This window comes from Nyctereutes procyonoides, unplaced genomic scaffold, assembly GCF_905146905.1.
Source record: "Nyctereutes procyonoides isolate TBG_1078 unplaced genomic scaffold, NYPRO_anot_genome, whole genome shotgun sequence".
NCBI classification, from domain to species: Eukaryota; Metazoa; Chordata; class Mammalia; order Carnivora; family Canidae; genus Nyctereutes; species Nyctereutes procyonoides.
In genome coordinates this window covers 18944908-18968129 of record NW_026575140.1, presented here as the reverse complement: position 1 = coordinate 18968129, position 23222 = coordinate 18944908, and the positions used below count along the sequence as shown (strand labels likewise).

Genomic DNA, 23222 nt, shown 5'->3' with positions numbered 1-23222 from the left:
ACTCCTCAGCAACCTCAATATGGAGCATCCTTAAAAGGCGCAGCTTTATAGGATTCTGGTGAGTAGCAGATGCAAGTGGTGTCCCACTGCCATCCCCTCACATCTACTGGAACTGGAAAAAAGAAGGAAAATCAGGGACACGGGAAAACATATGGATACACATAAATGTGGAAACTCAAGAGATAGTTAAAAAAAAATGTCGACTGAATATTCTGGAGTCTTATGGAGCCTCATCGATCATCCATCCACCCATCATCCGCATCCATCCATCCATCCATCGATCCATCCATCGATCCATCCATCCATCCATCCATCCATCCATCCTCCATCCATCATCCATCCATCCATCCATCCATCCATCCATCCATCCATCCATCCATCCATCCATCCAAGCCGACACTGAGCCCCATTTATCAGGCCCTGTGTTCAGCATCGTGGGTACGCCGAGATGGAGGCAGAAGCCTAAAAGCGGATATTGGAGGTGGGAACAGCGGTAGATGTGACCGTGAGGCTGGAAGCGGGCGGGCACGTCGGGGGCCTTCCTGGGGCGAACCCCCAGGCCGAGGGAAGGTGGACCACCAGCCCTCACATCATAGAGACGCCGAGCCCTCCGGGCTTCCTAGAGAGGCCGGAAGTAGTTCCACGAGGCCGGGGGCGGGGCCGGGGCGGGGCCGGGGCGGGGGCGGGGGCGGAGCCTCCCGGCCGCTCACGGTCCGCAGCTGTGAGTGGGCCGGGGCCGGGGGCGGGGCTGGGGGCGGGGTCTCCCGGCCGCTCACGGGCCGCAGCCGCTGCAGTCTTCCGCGCTGTGAGTGGGCCGGGGCCGGGGCCGGGGCCGGGGTCGGGAGGGCGGCCGCGGCTCCGGGGGGACCCGGCCCGGCCCGGCCGGCGGAGCGCCCAGGGCGGCTGCGGGCGCCCCTGTCCCCAGCGCGCGGCGGCGGCGGCAGGTGGGACGAGGGCGGGCGGGGGCGACGCCCATCCCGGCGGCGGGGCGAGGCGGGGCGGGGCGGCCCGGCCGCGGTGGGTCCCGGGGACCGGCTCAGCCGCTGGCCGCAACGTCACGAGGCCCCAGACACCTGCCGCGCGGTTGCGGGGGAGCGGGTGGGCGGCGTGCGTGGCTTCTCTTATTTCTTGTTTTTTAAAACAGACCTCAAGCTCAGGAGTTTTCTCGAGTTTTGTTTTTTTTTTCGGTTTTTTTTTTAAGATTTTATTTATTCATGAGAGACGCACAGAGAGAGGCAGAGACACAGGCAGGGAGAAGCAGGCTCCATGCAGGAAGCCCGATGCAGGACTCGATCCCGGGTCCCAGGATCACGCCCTGGGCCGAAGGCAGACGCTAACCACTGAGCAGCCCAGGTCCTCGTCCCCCCGCCCCCCCCCCCCCCCCCCGGGTTTCCAACAGGCATCTGCATCTAGCTAGACTTGATCATTGGGTTTCATCTCACGGTTCCTGGAAGTATGACCTCCCCTTACCACTGACAAATGATTCCGGCTTCTCATTTAAAGTGGGAATGTGAGGTTCCCACTGAAAAAGAATGTATTTTTTGCAGAAAGTTAAACAGATTCAAACAAAATAGGATAGGTGAGTGATAGTAGCAAAGAGACCAGGTGTGTGTGGCAGAAATTGTGCAGGTGATAAGGAAACACTGCATTGTCCCAATCCCGGGGTGGGGGGCGGGAACCTGCAAGGCAAAGAGCCCAGGCTGGGGGGCAGTTGGATCCGCCTCCATCAGCCTCCTTCAGCTTGGGGCTCTGGGCCTCAGCTCAGGTCTGATCTCAGGGCGGTGAGATGGAGTCTGGAGTGGGCTCTGGCCCTCCCCGCCAAGCTCGGGGCTCTCTCTCTCTCTCTCCCTGAAATAAATCCATAAATAAATAAAGAGAGAGGGAGATAAATAATTAGCTAGCCAGACAGCCAGCCCAGGCTGGGGAGTGATGCGCACCTGTCTTCAAACCCAGAGTCTAGCTCAGCCACTTATAACCTATTATTTGTGAGCCAGTTCTGCAGGGAGGTGGGAGGAGTTTAAGATATCTTTTCCTTCCAGCTTCATTGAGATAATTGACATAACACTGTAGTTTTAAGGTGTTCAGTGTGATGATTTGTTATGCTGTGAAACAATAATCAGAATAAGATCTGTTAAAATCCCAGGCATCTCACATAATTAGTGTGTATGTGTGTGTGTCTGTGTGTTGAGAGCTCTAAAGATCTACTCTTGGCAACTTTCAAGTATGTAATACGATATTGTTGATTGTAGTAACAAATACTGCTGTATATAAGATCCCCAGAACTCATTGTCTTTTATTTTTATTTTGTTTTTAAATGTTTGGTAGAATTCTCCAGTGAAAGCACCTGGGTGTGGAGGGTTCTTTTCCAAGAGATTTTTTTTAAATTTTTTTTTAATTTTTATTTATTTATGATAGTCACACACACACACACACACACACACACACACACACACAGAGAGGCAGAGACATAGGCCGAGGGAGAAGCAGGCTCCATGCACCGGGAGCCCGACGTGGGATTCGATCCCGGGTCTCCAGGATCGCACCCTGGGCCAAAGGCAGGCGCCAAACCGCTGCGCCACCCAGGGATCCCCTCATTGTCTTTTATTACTGGAAGTGTGTAATTTGCTTTGACAATCATCTCATTTCTTCTAATCCCCGGCCCCCAGTAACCAGGATGCTATCCCCTGGAGTATATCGACTTTCCACCTAATGCTATGTCCTCAGCTAATCTTCTCCAATGTGTTTGACCTTTTAGGTTTGTATACCTCACATCCCTTTTACCTGTATCAGGATTACTCCCCTTATCATCTTTAATAACTTCATCTGTATTGCCCTGACTGCTTTATATTAAACACAAATAATTTTCAGAGCATGCATGGAATGTGAACAGCACCATTTCTAAACCCTCTAGCCTCAGTGTGTTTTCCTGATCTCAATACATTAAGTACACAGTTACCTTTTGCCTCTAGATAGTACTTGGGCAATAAGTTAAAACACACCACCACAGGGTTAAACCCACTTAGAGCTGTTTTTCTCTTCCTTGAAGCAAATAGGGTAAAACTTAATTTTTCTGAAAGCAATCTTCAATTCTCCCATCTTCTCTGGACTCCAGCGGCACCTAGATTTGTATATTGCATTATAATACCAGAGGGTTAGTAGCGCCATCATCTTGAACTCACGGGATGAAGGAACCGTGTGCATCATCTAAGGTTCTTATTACTGATCCTTGGCATTTAATTAGGTCTTTGTAAGTCTAAAGTACCCATAGTCATTTTTATGAGTTTTCTCATAACTTCCTGTGAGATGTCAACTTTATTACCCTCACTTTATCTTAGTATTATCAAGAGGTCAGACGGATTTAAATTTCATTTTTTCTTGTTTGTAATTAAGATTCCATTTTCTGGATCATGTACTTAAATTTAACCTATATCTACTAGAATGACGGCTCAGGTCAGATGTAACCCTTCATCCTCCACCCAGAGGAAAGCAATTACTAAGCTGGGTTTTGAAAGAGCCTTTAAGAGCCGGGGTTTTGAAAGAGCCTTAAAGTGATGATAAACGCTGGCCTGAGTGCCCAGCTCCAGAAGGCATCAGATGGCAACTAATTAATAAAACAGAAGCCATAAAGTGTGTAAAGATCATGCAGCTGGTTAAGAAAAACTGTATACTCTTCTCCCTTCTGTCTTAGTGTTCTTGGGGGTTCCTTGCAGTTTTCTGAGAAATGTGTTTACTGCATTTTCTTCTGTGTTTATTGATGTAGGAAGCCAGGAAGGGAGGCGGAGGCTCCGGGTGGTCATGATAATGGCTGGTAACCTGTGAAGGTTTTACCCACCTGGTGGATAGGCTTCTTTTCCTTACTGTTTCTCTTGCTAAATCATTACTTTTTCCAAACGTATTGCCACCTTTCTCGGCTGACCCTCCCGATCAGGTCAGTTATACAAGTTCTAGCTTCAGATCATTGTGGAATTAGTTGGAAGATAATGAGGAGTAGCATGAATAGGCCTGGCAGGTACTCTGAAGCGTTCATAATTTGAACTCGTACTTTTCCCAGCATGACTAATGTGCACGTGAGCCATCTCTGACCTGTGGTCCTGTGACTACACTGGAATGTGCGGTTTTAAAAACAAAGAATAAATAGAGATTAGGAAGACTTTCTGTTGAAATTTTCTTAATTGAACTCTGAGGCCTGGTCCATTTTCTGAATCCCTTAGAGTGGAATTCTTGTGGAGATACTAAGACTGTTTTAAACTTCGTTATCTGGCATCTTGTTCATCAAAATGGAACATCTGTTCACCAAATGGAACGTTTCTAAAATCCTTGTGTGCCTTTTCAGTTACTGACTGCACGCTCCTTAGACTTCACCTGGGTGCTGCCCACTAAGGTCTCACTTGCTCACGAGCTCCTGTCCTGTTTTCAGCTCAACACCCTGGCATTTCCTCCTCGCAGATAAGTCTATAGCCCAGCCCCATCACCCCTTACCCAGACTCTTGGCTGTTTAAAGGCTCTCCCTCCTCCAGGCAAAGCTTGACCCTTAACCAGGACCAAGGGAGCATACCTGTTCAGTAAATCAGCCATCTGCAGAATGGAGTTCCCCATCAGGAACTCCTTGGTGTCTCCAAGCTGACCCAAGGCCATCTTTCCCACCTGAATCACCAGCAATGTGTTGTGGCTTCTATTTGCATCCCAGCCATAGTGGACTTACCATATTAATTGCTCAGTACAGCCTTCTTGTTGCTGTTCCATTCATTAGTGATGTTCTTCAGCCTGTGGTAACCCTCTGCCTCATCTCAGCCCCCCTAAATCTTCCTGTCATCCCAGTTCAGCTATAGGCTTGTCCCTCAGTGAAGTCTTCTCTGATAGGCCCTATAGAATCCGTTTCTCTTGCCTGTCTCTTGCCTCTCTTCCACAGCACCTTGCTTACACCAACAGGTAACAGTAATCTTGTTTTCTCCTTTTTTGCTTGGTGGTTTAAGTATTTGCAGAAGGCTCTCTCTGTCATGAGTTCCAGAAAGCAGGAATTCTGTCTCATTTTGCTTTGTGTTGTTTTTATCCCATAACCCAGAATTTCTTAGGAGATAGGTTAAATGAAAATAGCAGTGTTGGTTGGCATGTAGACTCTTAGACACTGTAGGGCTCTGCATTATTTGTGCCCATCATAATTTTACTAAACTGGATGTATTTCACAGTGTTAAAAATTGACCAGAATTTCAACAAATATTTGTTGAGCATCTGCCACGTTCCAGGTTCTGGTACAGACACACCAGGGGAAAAGGCAGAATGTCTCATTTCTCATGGAACTTACTTACATTCTTTTGGAAAGAGAGAGAGAAAAAACGTAGATAATTTTAGGTCGTGAAATGCTCCATGAAGAAACAAAGCAGTATTGGGACACCTGGGTGGCTCAGTGGTAAAACATCTTCCTTCAGCTCAGGTCGTGATCTGGGGGTCCTGTGACTGAGTCCCACATCAGGCTCCCCACGGGAAGCCTGCTTCTCTCTCTGCCTCTGTCTCTGCCTCTCTCTGTGTGTCTCGTGAATGAATGAATGAATTAAATAAATAAATAAATAAAATATTTTTTTTTAAAAAAAGCAGTGTTTAAGGTAAGGGGATCTCTTTTAGGGCAATCAGAGAAGCATCTCTGAGCAAGTGACATTCAAACGGGCCTAAATATTGAGAAGGAGGCATCCAGGCGAAGATCTGATGGAACAGCATTTCTCACTAAGATGAAACAGAAGATGTGCATAGGCCTCAAGTCACAAATGGGGTTGGCATCTCTATGGAAGGAAAGCCCAGTGTTTGGACGGTAGCGTACCAGTGGCGGGAGAGCACAAGACAACGTGAGGGAGAGAGATTGACCACGTCATGGAGGTGAAGGGAAGAAGTCTGGGTTGAAGGATCAATGACTGACAGCCACTGTGTTTGGAAACAGGCTCTGTAGCCACCACACCAATGGACTTCTGCATGAGGGACTGGTTAGCTCTCTTGGCCACTGATATACTTAGTACACTTATCCAGAATAACGTGTCAAGCTTTTTGCAACTCTGTACTTCTGAGAGGTGTAGTCACAGTGTGTGGAAATGTAATAGAACCATCAGTCCCCTGACTCTAGAGCTTGAAGAAAAGGAAATATGAGAAATGGCATCATGGAGTGCCCATCACGTCAGCCGTTTTGCTGGGTCTTCATAAGCCCATGAGCTTATTAGTGCCCCTTTTTTGATGCAACAGTAGGCTCAGAGGGGTCAGTAACAGTGTTGCATACTTCTTTCTTACAGGTCCAGTGATCTTTTGACTGCCACATATGGAGGCCCAAAAATCTCCAAAGGAAACTGTCCTCATTACAGGAGGAGGTGGCTATTTTGGTTTCCGGTCAGTGCATGAATAAAACATGTCCTTGGAATTATTTTACTGGTCGTTGTTGGAAAAAAATAAACCTTTCAACTCTAACATAATACAGTATGGAAACTTCTACTTTTTTGAATAGTGTTAAACCAGAAGTGAACTTAGGTTGCCCAATGCTCAGATGCTGAAATTTAGAACTACAGATATATTCCACTTTAAGAAAAATTCTTTTGAGGGTATTAAATTAGATAACTGACATCACCAAAAACATTTAAAAATAGTAGTTATTCTTTTGCAGCTCTTATCATTCATAAACATTCCAAAGAATGGGTGGTGGTTTCTAAAATGGGGAAAAATGGAACACGTAGATGCCATCATCTTAAAAGATAAAGCCTCTCAGTAATTCAGGTAGATGTGTGGATCCTCAGTTTTGAATATTTGCATACTTACCTACATAAGTAAGAGTTGCTCCAGTGAACATGTCAAGTGAGGGACTCAGGATAAGCCCAGAAGACTTGGGTCAGCCCAACATCGATTGGTAAATTATTTTATGCATTTTTCCTCAATTTGATCTAATATAATTTTTCTCATTTCAGCCTGGGCTGTGCTCTGAACCAGAAAGGATTCCACGTGATTCTGTTTGATATCAGCAGCCCCACTCATTCCATTCCAGAAGGAATCGAGTTCATCCGTGGAGACATTCGCCACCTCTCTGATGTGGAGAAAGCCTTCCAGGATGCAGATGTCACGTGTGTGTTCCATATTGCCTCTTACGGCATGTCAGGGCGGGAGCAACTGAATCGAAGCCTGATAGAAGAAGTCAATGTCGGGGGCACAGACAACATCCTCCAGGTTTGCAGGAGGAGAGGGGTGCCAAGATTAGTTTACACTAGTACTTTCAATGTCATCTTTGGAGGTCAAGTAATCAGAAATGGAGATGAATCTCTGCCTTACCTACCTCTTCACCTCCATCCCGATCACTACTCTCGGACGAAATCTATTGCAGAGAAGAAGGTGCTGGAGGCCAGTGGTACCACCCTGGTGAGAAGTGATGGTGTCTTAAGAACCTGTGCTCTGAGACCAGCTGGCATATATGGGCCTGGAGAGCAAAGGCACCTTCCCAGGATAGTGAGCTACATTGAGAGGGGTCTGTTCAAGTTTGTGTATGGGGATCCTAGGAGCCTGGTGGAATTTGTCCACGTGGATAACTTGGTACAGGCTCACATTCTGGCCTCCGAGGCTCTGAAAGCTGACAAGGGTCACATTGCCTCTGGGCAACCCTACTTCATCTCAGATGGCAGACCTGTAAACAACTTTGAGTTCTTCCGGCCTTTGGTTGAGGGCCTGGGCTACACATTCCCGTCTGTCCGCTTGCCGTTGACCCTCATCTACTGCTTTGCTTTCCTAACAGAAATGGTTCACTTCATTTTAGGGCGACTATATAATTTCCAGCCCTTCCTCACCCGCACAGAAGTTTACAAAACTGGCGTCACCCATTACTTCAGCCTAGACAAGGCCAAGAAAGAGCTAGGTTATGAGGCTCAGCCATTTGACCTCCAGGACGTAATCGATTGGTTTAAAGCGCATGGTCATGGCAGAAGTTCTGGGAATCGTGACTCTAAATGTCTTGTTTGGGATGGGCTGATGGTCTTTCTCTTGGCCATGGCAGTTCTCACATGGCTGCCTCCTTCTGCAGTTCTGTCACTATGAGGGAACTAGAAATAAGGAGCTGATCACACTTGCTGTGATGGTTTTCAAGAAATACAGGTTTAAAATCACTATATAGGGGCACCTGGACGGCTCAGTTGGTGAAGCATCTGCCTTCGGCTCGGGTCATGATCCTGGAGTCCCGGGATCGAGTCCCGTATGGGGCTCCCAGCTCAGTAGGGAGTCTGCTGCTTCCTCTCCTCCCCACTTGTGCTCTCTCTCTCTCGCTATCTCTGGTGCTATCTCTGTCTCTCTCAAATAAGATCTTCAAAAAAATAAAATTTCTATCTAGATCTAAATATATCTATATATAGATTTCAAATAGAAATAGATACGTGGTAGCGAGTTTTGGCTCTTCAAATTGCTTCTTAAGAATAGATTCTTGGATTAAGTCTTCATTTCTTACCTTCTTGCACTAATCCTGAGGGGAGAAAAAAAGAAGCAAAGACAAGTTTGAAATGTAGTTTCTTGTATCCTTATCCTTTAGATAAGTACAGTAGAAGTCATATTGGTGCCACAGAGCCAGAATGAGGAAGATTGGAAATGTCTTGAATTTCTCTGAGCCAAAGATGTACTTATTTCTGTTCCCTATACTCTGCATCCACTTAAAATAGACTAAAATGTGCACTGATACGGGAATGGCAAAACACTAACAGGCTTGAGTATGTGTGAAAGACACCAAATTGGGTCAGATCCCTGCAGACCAAGCCTCTGAGGAGATGGTGGCTGTTGAGAGGCATTAACTAGTCATTCCTGTAGGGTTTAGGAATGAGTTTTTACCCTTTATAACATCAGGGCGTTGTACCCATGTGACCACATGGTAATGTTTGATTTTTAAGCAAACAGAACCTTGTCTTACCTCATAGGATTCTTTTGAGGATTAAATTCAACAAGGCACATAAAGTGCCCCTCAACACAAGCAAGCCGTTGTTTTTGTTAATGTCCTTGCTATACATTCCTTATAAGGGTTTTCTTCCTCAGGGTTCAGAGGGTGCTGTTGCCACCAACCTTCCAGGAATGTCTTTGTGGTAAGCCCTCAGAGTTTGTAACAAGCATGTTTGAATATACTCAGTGTGTGTAAGGTTCTGGTCTCTGAGCAGAGATGGAAGTTTAGGAAACAACTACAAATCTGATTAAGGAAGATGATCAAGCTAATGATGCCATATGGAATTTAAAAGTGAAACCTAACTCTCAACTAATAGAGTGGCTTTCTTCTGGGAAGACATTGGGTTCTCTGAAGGCAACTTCCAGTGAGGAATGTTTTGAATAATGGTGTTACTGTGTAGCCACCCTGGAGGACTGCTGTGGACAGCATCCAAATTGCACTGTTGCACAGAAACCAAAGGGAAAAGAAGAGAATCTTTATCTGTTCCATGATTTCGGCTTCAGAAAAGATAGTATTGGGACGCCTGGGTTGCTCAGCGGTTGAGCGCCTGCCTTCGGCCCAGGGCATGATCCTGGAGTCCTGGGATCAAGTCCCACATCAGGCTCCCTGCATGGAGCCTGCTTCTCCCTCTGCCTGTGTCTCTGCCTCTCTCTCTCTCTCTCTCTCTCTCTCTCTCTCTCTCTCTCTCTCTGTCTCAGGAATAAATAAATAAAATCTTTAAAAAAGGGGATCCCTGGGTGGCGCAGCGGTTTGGCGCCTGCCTTTGGCCCAGGGCGCGATCCTGGAGACCCGGGATCGAATCCCACGTCAGGCTCCCGGTGCATGGAGCCTGCTTCTCCCTCTGCCTGTGTCTCTGCCTCTCTCTCTCTCTGTGACTATCATAAATAAATAAAAATTAAAAAAATTAAAATCTTTAAAAAAAAACAGTATCAAAGCATAAGGCAGATAGATTACTGTGGAAGGTTACATTAGAGTCGTGTTGAGATTACTTGTAGGAAAAGGAAGCTAGATGAATACTCCCTGTCTGGTAAGTGCTACCTGGATGTTTTGGAAATAATGCTCAACCTGATATGAGAAGACCTGCAACCATGAATGAAATATTGTGTAGCCTTAATCTAGTAACTGAAGCCTCTTACTTTCCTCATTTCCTCATGGGAATGACTTGTATTTGCCTTTTCTACAAACCCACCCATCTCACAGCATTTGTTGTATCAAATAAGATGTCATTAAAGCACTTTTAATCTATAAATCGCAAAATAAATAGGTGATGGTAGCGATCACTTCTGATGAAATGTTTTTGGAGTCTTTTCTATCTCAAGAAGGTTTGTGGGGGGGGTGGTTAGAGGGTACAGGGCAGAGGAAGAGGGAGAGAGAGAATCCCAAACAGGCTCCATGCCCAGCGCAGAGCCCAATGTAAGGCTCGATCTCACGAACTTAAGATTGTGCCCTGATTTGAAATCAAGAGTTGGATGCTTAACTGACTGAGCCACCCACGCACCCCTATCTTAAGAAGCTTTTGCTTTAGTCTGGAGTTAACTTGTATGAGCACCTATGGCATATCCAATAGAACAGGTGCTACAGGTTCCTCCACCCTCTGCAACTTACAGCCTGCTAATGACATGGTATATCCATACAAGAAGGTCAGTGATAAAAAAAAAAAAAAAAAAAAAAAGGTCCGTGATAGAGTGGGTGAGTACAGTAAAGCATTCATGCACTGTCATTGAGAGGCATCGGACTCTTTCAAAACATGTTTTTAATGAAGTCCTTTAAAAGAATAAATACTCCTTAGTTTTCTTATACCAAGAACACTAAGTATAGCGAGGCATTTGGCTCTGCCACAGCATTTGACACCATTGCCCACTCTCTCCTTGAGACACAGTTCATTCACTCTTCATGAACTCACTTTTGGTCTTTCTCCTTGTATTAATTATCTCTTGTATTACCTCAAGACCTACTACAAATTACCCTAAGACGTATCATCTTAATGAATCACTCCAAGACATGTCATCTTAAAACAACAAACATTACCTCCTAGTTTTTATGGGTCAGGTATTTGGGTGCCACTTAACTGGGTTGGTTTTGCCTAGGATCCCTCATGAGGGTCATCTCATGATATCTGGCACTGCGGTCATCTGGAGGCCTGACTGAAGCTGAAGGATCCATCTCCAGGATGGTTCATCTACCTGACTGTTGGCTCAGTTCCTCACCATGTAGGCATCTCCATTGGACTGCTTGAATGTCTTCATGACATGGTAGCTGGTTTCCCCCAGACCAAGTGATCCAAAGAGCACGGTGGAAGATGCAATGTCTTTCAAGACTTATCCCCAAAGGTCAAATACTGTCACTCCACAACATATTGTTTACACAAGTCAGTCCTATTTGGTGTGGGAAGGAAGTACCCGAAGATGTGAGTACCAGAAGTGGAAGATATTGGGGGCCACCTTGGAGGCTGGGCTCTCGGTTTCATCCTTTGAGTCATAAAAGGTAGCCCATATTTACAGCTACATAGTTTTCTCAGCCAGAAGAATTTGGGAGCTCCAAGGGCCTCTTTACATTTTGTCATGTATCCCTTTCAGCCCAAGCTGACAGTGCTACTGCAAGCATAGTTATTTTGAACACTATGTGTTTCCCAGGAATCTTATTCCAGCTCCTCTATTAGGCAAAAGCCACAGCCACACATCTCTTTGAGATAGTCCTCTACCTTGGGCTTCTGCTGAAGGACAATACCCTTAAGATTCTTAAAAGCTTTATTATTTAGACAACTTCTTTAGGTCTCTCTGAAGTCTTAAGAGGCTTTATGGCCACAACCCCGGTCATGTACTGTCATTTCCACAATACCACATTGGCTACAACACTGGTTAGCCCTGTTCCATATGGGAGGAGACTACTCAGGACATAAAGACCAGGGGGAGGGAATCTCTGGAAGCCACGTTAGAACCGGCTACCACATTCCTATGTCTCATCAGTTTCCTTATCCTCGCCCTCCAGTCCTAAGTGATGGATTTCTTCCATGCTCAATATTAGACCCTCTTCTAATACCGTTGTTTCTTTGAACCCCTGATTTTGTCCAAGCCCCTGGCTTTCATTTCCATCTCTGTTCCAAACACATAAGAGTTTCAGCCCAAGCCATTCTGAAGGCCAGACCCATCTATCCAAGCCCCTTGGTATCTCCACCTTCTCAGTCAACATATCCATCATGGAATTCACAATTCCTCCAAATTCTTACAGGGTTTTTTTCTTTAGTAAAATGTCACCAATACCCATTGAATTTCTTATGCCAGAAATCCGGAATAATCTTTGATCCCTGCATCCCCTTGACACACTCAACCCACCCCCCCTCCCCCGAAGCTCATTGATTTCAACTTCTCCTCATGCCTCAAAGTTGTCCAATGAACAGGTGTCCCCTCTCTCTCCTAGATTCCAATGATATCCTCTTCTCTCTTCCACCTTCATCCTCTCCTGCCTTCCTTCAACCCCTCCTGCCTTCCTTTTTTTAAATAATAAATTTATTTTTTATTGGTGTTCAATTTACCAACATACAGAATAACACCCAGTGCTCATCCCGTCAAGTGCCCCCCTCAGTGCCCGTCACCCTCCTCCCCCTCCACCACCCCTAGTTTGTTTCCCAGAGTTAGGAGTCTTTATGCTCTGTCTCCCTTTCTGATATTTCCCACACATTTCTTCTCCCTTCCCTTATATTCCCTTTCACTATTATTTATATTCCCCAAATGAATGAGAACATATAATGTTTGTCCTTCTCCGATTGACTTCCTTCAATCCATTCTCCACGTGCCAGGTAAAGTGCTGCTATAAAGATGCAAATGCATGTCACTTCCCTGCTCAACACTGTCCTCAGGTGTAGGCTGAAAATCCTTACTGTGAGTTCAAGGTAGGCCTTGTCTGATTTGGCCCCTGTCTACTGCTTCAAGATCACGGCATACTCCTCTGCCCGAACTGCACCAACTTCTTGCTGGTTCCTGGCTTCCAAGCTTCTCACAACCCTCCCCACCTTGAGGACTAAGGTTTTTTTTTTTTTAAAGATTTTATTTATTTATTCATGAAAGACACAGTGAGAGAGGCGGAGAGAGAAGCAGGCTCCATGCAGGGAGCCCGATGTGGGACTTGATCCCAGGACTCCAGGATCACGCCCTGGGCCGAAGGCAGCGCTAAACTGCTGAGCCCCCCAGAGATTCCCGAGGACTAATGTTTATTTCACGTCTCAGCTTCAATTCTCTTCTTCCAGAAGCCTTCCACGATCCCATCAGTTTAGGTGAGATACTCTTGCTACAAATTCTCAGCACCTGCTTCTCTTTTTAAGCCTTTACAACTGGGTGAGTTTGCACAATTATTTGTCTAATGGCTGTAAGCTTCTGTATCCCTAATGCCTCACACAAAACAGGAGTTGAGCGTTTGTTAATGAACGTTATTTTTCTTTCTGAGGATGAACACTCCTTTCTGATGCATACATTAGTGTCTTTAATCTGTTGACTGAGAAAAATAGCCAACCTACTAGCATTGTGTATTAACTAAGTCAAGACTAGATGGGCTACAGTAAATAAGAAAGGTCATGCTGCGTGTGATGTGGTGGAGCTATGATATGCTGTAAGAAGTTCAGGGGAGGGTGAGGAATGTGGGCAGAGTGGAAAGTTATTTGAGTTCCCTCCACATCTTGGCTGAAAACTAACCACTTTATTTTATTTTATTTTTTTAAACTAACCACTTTAAAGAAGTCAAGTCTATTTTCTTGACTCAGGTCAGGAGATACCACAGTTAAGGAATTCCATTACTTCTTTTTTTAATTTATATTTTTTTTTATTTTTTAAAGATTCTATTTATTTATTTATTTATTAGAGACAAAGGGAGAGAGAGAGGCAGAGATACAGGCAGAGGGAGAAGCAGGCTCCATGCAGGGAGCTCGATTCCGGGTCTCCAGGATCACGCCCTGGGCTGAAGGTGGCACTAAACCACTGAGCCACCGGGGCTGCCCTACTTCTTCTTTTTTAAATGGAACTTCAGGAACGCCTGGGTGGCTCAGTGGTTGGGCGCCTGCCTTCAGCTCAGGTCGTGATCCTGGGATCCAGGATTGAGTCCTGCATCAGGCTCCCTGTGAGGAGCCTGCTTCACCCTCTGTCTATGTCTTTGCTTTTCTCTCAGTCTGTGTCTCTCATAAATAAATCTTTAAAAAAAATAAATGGAATTTCAGATTTTTTTTATTTTATTTATTTATTCATGAGAGACACGCAGAGAGAGGCAGAGACACAGGCAGAGGGAGAAGCAGGCTCCATGCAGGGAGCCCGACGTGGGACTCAATCCCGGGTCTCCAGGATCACACCCTGGGCTGAAGGCAGCGCTAAACCGCTGAGCCACCCAGGGTTGCCCAAATCCCATTACTTCTAGGGTCCCCAGCTGCCTTTCCCTTCCCTCAACCTTGGATTGAATCCCCAAACCTGCATAAAGCTATGAAACCATGTTTATATTTGTGCACATAGGGGTGCTTCTAGACACTAGGGCACACACCACCCAGCACTGCCACCTCGACCACCGCTTCCAAGGAATAGGTGGGCAATTATTGGGTAAGCGTGTTGTAGGATCATACCATGTCACAAAGAGCCTTACAGTGAAACCAAAGATAATGCAAAACTGCCTACATCTGCAAAAAAAAGGAAGAGGAGCCTTTTCAGTTCTGTGGAAAAACTTGATCTCCTTAGTGCTGTTCTCTCTTTTTTAAAGATTTTTTATTCATGAAAGACACAAAGAGAGAGGCAGATACACAGGCAGAGGGTGAGGGAGAAGCAAGCTCCCTGGAAGGAGGACTCGATTCCAGGACCCCGGGATCACGACCAGAGCCAAAGGCAGATGCTCAATCTCTGAGCCACCCAGGTGCCCCTCCTTAGTGCTGTTCTAAACATGGGTGTTAGAGGGTGTCATGTGACAAACAGCAGTTTCCTGGGGGCCAGATGACTCTGGCACCAAATTATCTAGGCTACAGTATTTCTCATGGCTACAGAGTAGGCCTTGGGGGGAACACTAGGTTTTGTTTTTCTAAATCACCTAACATGGCGATTATAAGGAAGACAGTATTGTTTCGCTGTAGATTGTTTTACTGAAATTGTTGGGGCACCTCCTATCTTGTATTCTTTTCCAAATTCTATCTCCTTATGGACAGGGTAGAGGAACTAGCCAGCATCATTCTATTTCCTGCTCCCACTCAGTTGTGCACCTGAGGTTGGTGGTCCCTATGTCAGCCGGTCTTGGCAGCAACACCCACAATTTTTGTCTTATTAAAATTGTCCTTGTTTGCTAGCCTTGGAGAATGACCTTCTTGTGCATGACCTGGCCAATCAGAAGGTCACTTGCTCTCCACTCACCTTTGTGCCTTCTGCATTGATGGTTGTAGGGGCCGAGGGGAGTGTGCTTTTAGCCCCCTGGGGAAACCAAACACTTGCTGGCATTCTTCCTCCAGAGTCGGACTAATACCCTTTTATAGAATCCCGAGTGTCTTGGCTGGTCAACTTTCAGCAATCTAGTTCAAACTCTTTGTTTGTAAGAAAATTGTTTGAGGGGAGGGGCAAGATGGCGGAAGAGCAGGGTCCCCAAATCACCTGTCCCCACCAAGTTACCTAGATAACCTTCAAACCATCCTGAAAATCTACGAATTCAGCCTGAGATGTAAAGAGAGACCAGCTGGAATGCTACAGTGAGAAGAGTTCGCGCTTCTATCCAGGTAGGAAGACGGGGAAAAAGAAATAAAGGAACAAAAGGCCTCCGAGGGGGAGGGGCCCCGCGAGGAGCCGGGCTGAGGCCGGGGCGAGTGTCCCCAGGACAGGAGAGCCCCGTCCCGTCCCGGAGGAGCAGGAGCTGCACCAACCTTCCCGGGCGGGCGGAAAGGGGCTCGCAGGGAGTTGGAGCAGGACCCAGGAGAGCGGGGATGCCCTCGGGCTCCCGGGGACACTAACAGACACCTGCGAGCGCAGGAGAGTGCGCCGAGCTCCCTAAGGGCTGCAGCGCGCACGGCGGGACCGACCGGAGCAGCTCGGAGGGGCTCGGGAGCGGCTCCAGGGAGGGAGCTGCGGGGCGGGAGCGCGAATCCAACAGCGCAGGCCCCGGAGCACAGGGCGCCGGGACACAGCCCAGGATCCGGCCTCCCCCGGGACTGGCAGAGGCCGGGAGGGCCCAGGACAGCGAGGACGCTCCTGCCCCGAGCTGAGCAGATCAGCGGCCCCGCCCCGGAGCCTCCAGGCCCTGCGGACGGAGAACCGAGAGCCCCGAGCCCCGTAGTTCCTGCGGAGGCTGAATCCAGGCTTCCAGAGCTGCCATAGCCACTGCGGCTGTTCCTCCTGGGGCCCGACGGGGTAAACAACCCCCGCTGAGCCCTGCAGCAGGCAGGGGCAGAGCAGCTCCCCCAAGTGCTAACACCTGAAAATCAGCACAGCAGGCCCCTCCCCCAGAAGACCAGCTGGACGGACCAGTGATACTCCCCCGTGTTCCAATACAACTTGTTTTTGGCCACTCTGCACTGAGCAAAATGACTAGAAGGAAAACCTCACCTCAAAAGAAAGAATCAGAAACAGCCCTCTCTCCCACAGAGTTACAAAATCTGGATTACACTTCAATGTCAGAAAGCCAATTCAGAAGCACCATTATACAGCTACTGGTGGCTCTAGAAAAAAGCATTAAGGCCTCACGAGACTTCATGACTGCAGAATTTAGATCCAATCAGGCAGAAATTAAAAATCAATTGAATGAGATGCAATCCAAACTAGAAGTCCTAACGACGAGGGTTAACGAGGTGGAAGAACGAGTGAGTGACATAGAAGACAAGTTAATGGCAAAGAGGGAAACTGAGGAAAAAAGAGACAATCAATTAAGGGACCATGAAGACAGATTAAGGCAAATAAATGACACTCTAAGGAAGAAAAACCTACGTTTAATTGGGGTTCCCGAGGGCGCCGAAAGGGACAGAGGGCCAGAATATGTATTTGAACAAATCCTAGCTGAAAACTTTCCCAATCTGGGAAGGGAAACAGGCATTCAGATCCAGGAAATAGAGAGATCCCCCCTAAAATCAATAAAAACCGTTCAACACCTCGACATTTAATAGTGAAGCTTGCAAATTCCAAAGATAAAGAGAAGATCCTTAAAGCAGCAAGAGACAAGAAGTCCCTGACTTTCATGGGGAGGAGTATTAGGGTAACAGCAGACCTCTCCACAGAGACCTGGCAGGCCAGAAAGGGCTGGCAGGATATATTCAGGGTCCTAAATGAGAAGAACATGCAACCAAGAATACTTTATCCAGCAAGGCTCTCATTCAAAATGGAAGGAGAGATAAAGAGCTTCCAAGACAGGCAGGAACTGAAAGAATATGTGACCTCCAAACCAGCTCTGCAAGAAATTTTAAGGGGGACTCTTAAAACTCCCCTTTAAGAAGAAGTTCAGTGGAACAATCCACAAAAACAAGGACTAAATAGATATCATGATGACACTAAACTCATATCTGTCAATAGTAACTCTGAACGTGAATGGGCTTAATGACCCCATCAAAAGGCGCAGGGTTTCAGACTGGATAAAAAAGCAGGACCCATCTATTTGCTGTCTACAAGAGACTCATTTTAGACAGAAGGACACCTACAACCTGAAAATAAAAGGTTGGAGAACCATTTACCATTCAAATGGTTCTCAAAATATACCCTAAAAACTACAGAACACTTCTGAAAGAAATTGAGGAAGACACAAAGAGATGGAAAAATATTCCATGCTCATGGATTGGCAGAATTAATATTGTGAAAATGTCAATGTTACCCAGGGCAATTTACACGTATAATGCAATCCCTATCAAAATACCATGGACTTTCTTCAGAGACTTAGAACAAATTATTTTAAGATTTGTGTGGAATCAGAAAAGACCCCAAACAGCCAGGGGAATTTTAAAAAAAGAAAACCATATCTGGGGGCATCACAATGCCAGATTTCAGGTTGTACTACAAAGCTGTGTTCATCAAGACAGTGTGGTACTGGCACAAAAACAGACATATAGATCAATGGAACAGAACAGAGAACCCAGAAGTGGACCCTGAACTTTATGCTCAACTAATATACGATAAAGGAGGAAAGACGATCCACTAGAAGAAAGACAGTCTCTTCAATAAATGGTGCTGGGAAAATTGGACATCCACATGCAGAAGAATGAAACTAGACCACTCTCTTGCACCATACACAAAGATAAACTCAAAATGGATGAAAGATCTAAATGTGAGACAAGATTCCATCAAAATCCCAGAGAAGAACTCAGGCAACACCCTTTTTGAACTTGGCCACAGTAACCGGAGAAGGACAAACAGTGTATGTTCTCATTCATTTGGGGAATATGAATAATAGCGAAAGGGAATATAAGGGAAGGGAGAAGAAATGTGTGAGAAATATCAGAAAGGGAGACAGAACATAAAGACTTCTAACTCTGGGAAATGAACTAGGGGTGGTGGAGGGGGAGGAGGGTGGGGGGTGGGGTGAATGGGTGACGGGCACTGAGGGGTACACTTGACGGGATGAGCACTGGGTGTTATTCTGTATGTTGGTAAATTGAACACCAATAAAAATTAATTTATAAAAAAAAAAATGTTTGACAATAGGATTTGTTCCCCAGAGTTTTGGTATCCTAAGAGGGCAGGGACAATGTCTGTTTTGTCATTTTTTTTTTTAATCCAAAGAATACCAAGTGGTCCTTTCACCTGCCCAATAAGTGTTTGTTGATTGGCTGAATGCATTTGTCAGCCAAGTGACCTCATCTGAGATGATAATTCTGTTATCCCCATTACCCCTTCCTGTAAACCTGTGGCTCCCAGCCCTCCCCAAAAATAACACAGGAGGCCCAAGTTAAAAATACAGATGCCAGTGTTCAGTATAGGATTGTTAACTGCAGCCACCATGGAGTATATTAGAGCTCTAGATTTATTTCAGGTGCGCTCATCACAAAAGTAACTATGGGAGGAGATAATTAGCTTGAGTCTAGTAATCAGCTCATTTCTTGTATGTATATAAAATCCTTACACTGTACACCTTAAGTATATACCATTTTTATTTTTAAAAAAAGAAAATACAGAGAAGTGATATGAAGCAGAATAGCAGAAAGAGAAGCTTTAAGGGTTAGTTGTTTCACCAAAGCAACCAGTAAACTAGGGGGAAAATGACCAGAAACCAACAATTTCTGAACTCTGTGTTATGCATATACTTTACTACAATAAAAATTATATGCAGACTCCAAACTCTTCCCTTGGCAGTTCTGATTCAGAAGGGTTGCGTGGGTTGGGAATGTGCACTCCAGGTTTTTCTTGCCTTACAACAAGGAGGTGAGAAATGCTGCCAGATTCTAGCCACGTGCTCCCTTTGCAAGATGCAAAGTGAGAGGCCCTGAATTCTCCTTGCTCTTCCCCTTCTACCCCTTTGTGACATGAGGTGCTCAGCACACCTGTGCTGAAGGAATAAAGGGGGAGATGGGACTTACAAAATGACTTGAGATTCAGGTGACCTCCCACCTTCTCCCTTTCTGCAGGTGCAGTCCTTGGTTGCCTGACAAGCACGCCACACCTCTGTGCTGTGTCCAGCCTACCTGGAACTGGCTGCTTTTGGCCAAAGGGCTGGTTCCGCAATCCATGTGGTTGGGCCAGGTTACCTAATCTTTTAGCACAAAATAGCCATTTGCTATTGAAAATCTAGGGGTGCCTGGGTGGCTCAGTCAGTTAAGAGTCTGCCTTCAGCTCAGGTCATGACCCTAGGGTCCTGAGATCGAGCCCCATGTCAGGCTCCCTGCTCAGAGGGAAGCCTGCTTCTCCCTCTCCCTCTGCCCCTCCACCCCACTCACCCTCTCTCTCTCTCTCTCAGTCAAATAAATAAATTGAATCTGAAAGAAAAGAAGAAAGAAAGAAAGAAAGAAAGAAAGAAAAGAAAGAAGAAAGAAAGAAAGAAAGAAAGAAAGAAAGAAAGAAAGAAAGAAAGAAAGAAAGAAAGAAAGAAAGAAAATATAAGCAGGAATGGAGTCAACTAGACCATGGCATTTCTGAGCTGTGCAAATTCCTAAGATGTTAACCCTCTATTTTAGAACTCATGCGCACCAGGAAAGATAGCTTTGTTTCTGAATCAAATAATTATGGCTGGGGCAAAACCTAACTCACAACAAAGAAATTACACATAGCAAAGTGACCCGGGTGAGTGTCTTTCAGCCAACAAGGGGTTTAGTGGCTGTAATTTGCAATGCTTATTTTTTTAACAGAGCTGGTTGAAGCATGCAAGCAATTAAAAAATTCTTCATTACTAATATGTAGGATTTTAATCTCAGTGAATATTCTAGATGTCTTTTCCTCCAGTGTTCCATGGAGCCTTGCTACAGATCTAAAAGTAAAATACTGTCTTGCCAGTACATATTTTAAATTTTTGTTATGAGAAGGAGTCGTGGTGCACCCTTAAGCATCCTCTACGTGCTAGTGTCCTGAGTAGCTAATAGAGGTTTGAAGTGCTGCCCAGCTTTGAGGAGGAATTATTTGCTGTGTTGCTGGGACAATTATAATACCCCCACTGAGTTGTGGTCAAGTAACTTCCATAGGGATTTCGCTTCTAGGTGTGTTCAACACTGGGATAATGATGGATATTACCTGCCACCTTCATTAATTAAGTTACTCAAAGACAGTCTTTTTTTCTTTTTAAGATTTTATTTATTTGTTTGACAGAGAGGAAGAGCATGAGCACAAGCAAGAGGAGTGGGAGCCTCCCTGCTAGGCAGGGAGCCTGATACAGGACTCGATCCCAGGACCCTGGAATCATGACCTGAGCCAAAGGCAGATGCTTAACCAACTAAGTGCCCCCAAAGAAAATCATTCTTAATAGTTAATTGCTCCTATTTGTTGACCATTCACTATGTGTAAAGCTGCCTGTATTTCTTAAGATCATTTAGTTCTCTCAATGATTTTTAAAAGTAGATACATTTATTACCTCTAGGTTCCATGTGAGGAAATGGAGGCTTAGAGAGATGGAACAACTTGTCCAAGGTCCTTCATCTAGGAAGTGGCAAAGCTGGGATTTGAGCCATGTTCACTCGAACCCGGACACCAAACTCTTGCCTGCCATGCCTGCAGCGTTTTTTATTGTTTTAGCATGGGCATGTATTCAAGGCCACATGTCACCCAACCACTATTTGCAATTAAAATACTATTATATTTGTTGCAAAAAACACATACCTGTACATCATGACCTGTGCTGCACAAACTCACAGTAAGTTCTATCAATAGGCAAAGCATTTTACCATATAAATGCACGCATAGTGGGGCTGGCATGTGTATGTGTATGTAGGTCAGTTAAGGAGTATGGCACATTAGAGCCTAATAACCCATAGAACATCGTCTAAGAATAGTTGATTTGTTTTTGCTCCTAATCATAAACTGGCATTGGTCGTGCTGAACACGTGCTAATCTCCTCTCCCCAAGTAGCTTTTTAAATCCTATCTTGGGAGCAGAGCCCAAGGATCACCCTCTGCTGACTGACATTTGCCTCCTCTGCAGTCTTTTACACCATTCTGGGTACCTACGGAGCGTGAGCCTAATAAAAACCTGCCAAAGTAATGAAAATGCAAAAGCTCCCCTTCAATGATTAAATTCTCCAGAATTTAACAGAAAGGTGAACCTTTTTCAAAGCCTTTCAGAGGGAAGGTTTCTATAAGCCCTGGGAAGACCTGAGACCTTTGGCCCAAGTGGAAAATAAGGATTTGGTGGTGGCTGTTCAAGGCTCAAGGAACTCCTGCATTTACTTGCACTGCCTTGGGTGGGATCCACCTTTTATTTTCGACGTGACTTAGAACCAATCTGCCACTCCTCTATAAGGTGGAGATAAGGCCTTTCCTAGTCCTCTCACAGGGGAGCTTGTGTCTGTGAAGTGGCGTGGAGGCCCCTTTGTAGCCAGCAAAGCACCATGCACATAGATTCTCTTAACTAATAGCTGTTCTGCTGGGGAAGGTGGAAGGATGTTGGAGGGGGAGCCAGTGAGGTACAGAAATAGATGCAAACTCCTAGCTGAGTTTGAGGCACTGGAGTGGAATACTCACTAAGCAATTAGCAATGCAAGACTGGAATGTGAATACTGAATACTCAGAGAAGGTAGAAATGTTTCATTGATTCACCGCCTTGTAATAGGTGCCAGTTTGTTTACTGTGGTTTCAATAAAACCTCAGTTCAGTGATGTTTTGAGCTTGAAAGTAAAGTTCTGGAGACTTTTTTTTTTTAAGTAGGAGAGCAGATTACATTAGGTCAGAGAAAAAACGGTAATCGGTGCCTGTCTGCTTTACATTTTGTTGTATTTAAACAATCACAATTGTGTTTTTTTTTTTTCTAAACTGTGCAGGCTGAAAAACCAACTCAAAATGGAATATCAGTCAAGCTCTTAATTCTATATACTCAGAATACCCCTTTCGACTTTTAAAAGTAACTATACAGGGATGCCTGGGTGGCTCAGTGGTTGAGCTCAGGGATGGTCCTGGGTCTCAGGATCGAGTCCCACATCGGGGTCCTGAGTGGTACAGTCGGTTAAGTGTGTGACTCTTGGTTTTGGCTAAGGTCATGATCTGGGAGTTGTGGAATCGAGCCCCTCACTGGGCTCTGCACTCAGCAAGGGAGTCTGCTTGGGATTCTCTCTTCCTTTCCCTCCCCGCTGCCAACAGGCTTGTGCTCTCTCTCTCCCTTTCTCAACAAAAGTGCATCATGATGATGTACTGATTATTCGTATATATTCCTTATTTGCTGACATAAGGGCGGTGTGCCAGTATAGAATGTGGTGACTACCTGTCGCAGTTTGGCCAGGACAGTTCCATTTATATTCTTGTAGTCTCATCCTAATTTTTAATAGTGCCCCCTTTCATTTATGAATGTGTCCCATTTCATATAATAAATCGAGTGGTCACCCTATACAAAAGGTGTGAAAATTTTACAAAGAAATAAATATTTTTCCATAATATATGTACTAGAAGCTATTATTGAGTGGGTTTTAAGGGCAAAAAATCATTTTGTACATGTACAGTTGAATCTAGTAGGAAATCCTAAATTCTGAGCATGCAGCAACATTCTACCAGTCCTGAAATATCGGTATAAAATTCCCTGGCTAGAGGAAATTTTATGTATATGTGTCTGTCCGTGATTCTTTGATGTAGCTAGCTGCGAATAAATTTCTCTGGTGGAAGAGAAGGTAATTTGATGTGTGGGAGTGTACAAGCAAACTCTGGCACTGTATTTCATTGAATACTGGGAACTAAGAAAGC

General features: G+C 45.3%; 1 protein-coding gene across 5 annotated transcripts; it reads left to right on the top strand.

The window, feature by feature from the left end:
* Nucleotides 1–705: 705 nt before the first annotated feature.
* On the top strand, nt 706–10224 carry SDR42E1 (short chain dehydrogenase/reductase family 42E, member 1). Of its 5 annotated transcripts, none has more exons than XM_055307016.1 (3): nt 706–721; nt 6273–6366; nt 6936–10224. In XM_055307016.1, exons 2-3 carry the CDS (start codon nt 6299–6301, stop codon nt 8047–8049), a joined length of 1182 nt encoding a protein of 393 aa, XP_055162991.1. In that variant the 5' UTR covers nt 706–721; nt 6273–6298; the 3' UTR covers nt 8050–10224. The 5 variants fall into 5 exon arrangements, with proteins under 5 accessions (XP_055162991.1, XP_055162989.1, XP_055162988.1 ...); XM_055307014.1 differs by lacking the exon at nt 706–721 and adding an exon at nt 751–805; XM_055307013.1 differs by lacking the exon at nt 706–721 and adding an exon at nt 833–944.
* Nucleotides 10225–23222: the final 12998 nt, after the last annotated feature.

Excerpts from the sequence above, each read along its gene's own strand:
- SDR42E1 (XM_055307016.1), top strand. The coding sequence starts at position 6,299 with ATGGAGGCCCAAAAATCTCCAAAGGAAACTGTCCTCATTACAGGAGGA. Across the intron at positions 6,367-6,935 it reads GGTGGCTATTTTGGTTTCCG|CCTGGGCTGTGCTCTGAACC; the intron begins GTCAGTGCATGA and ends TTCTCATTTCAG.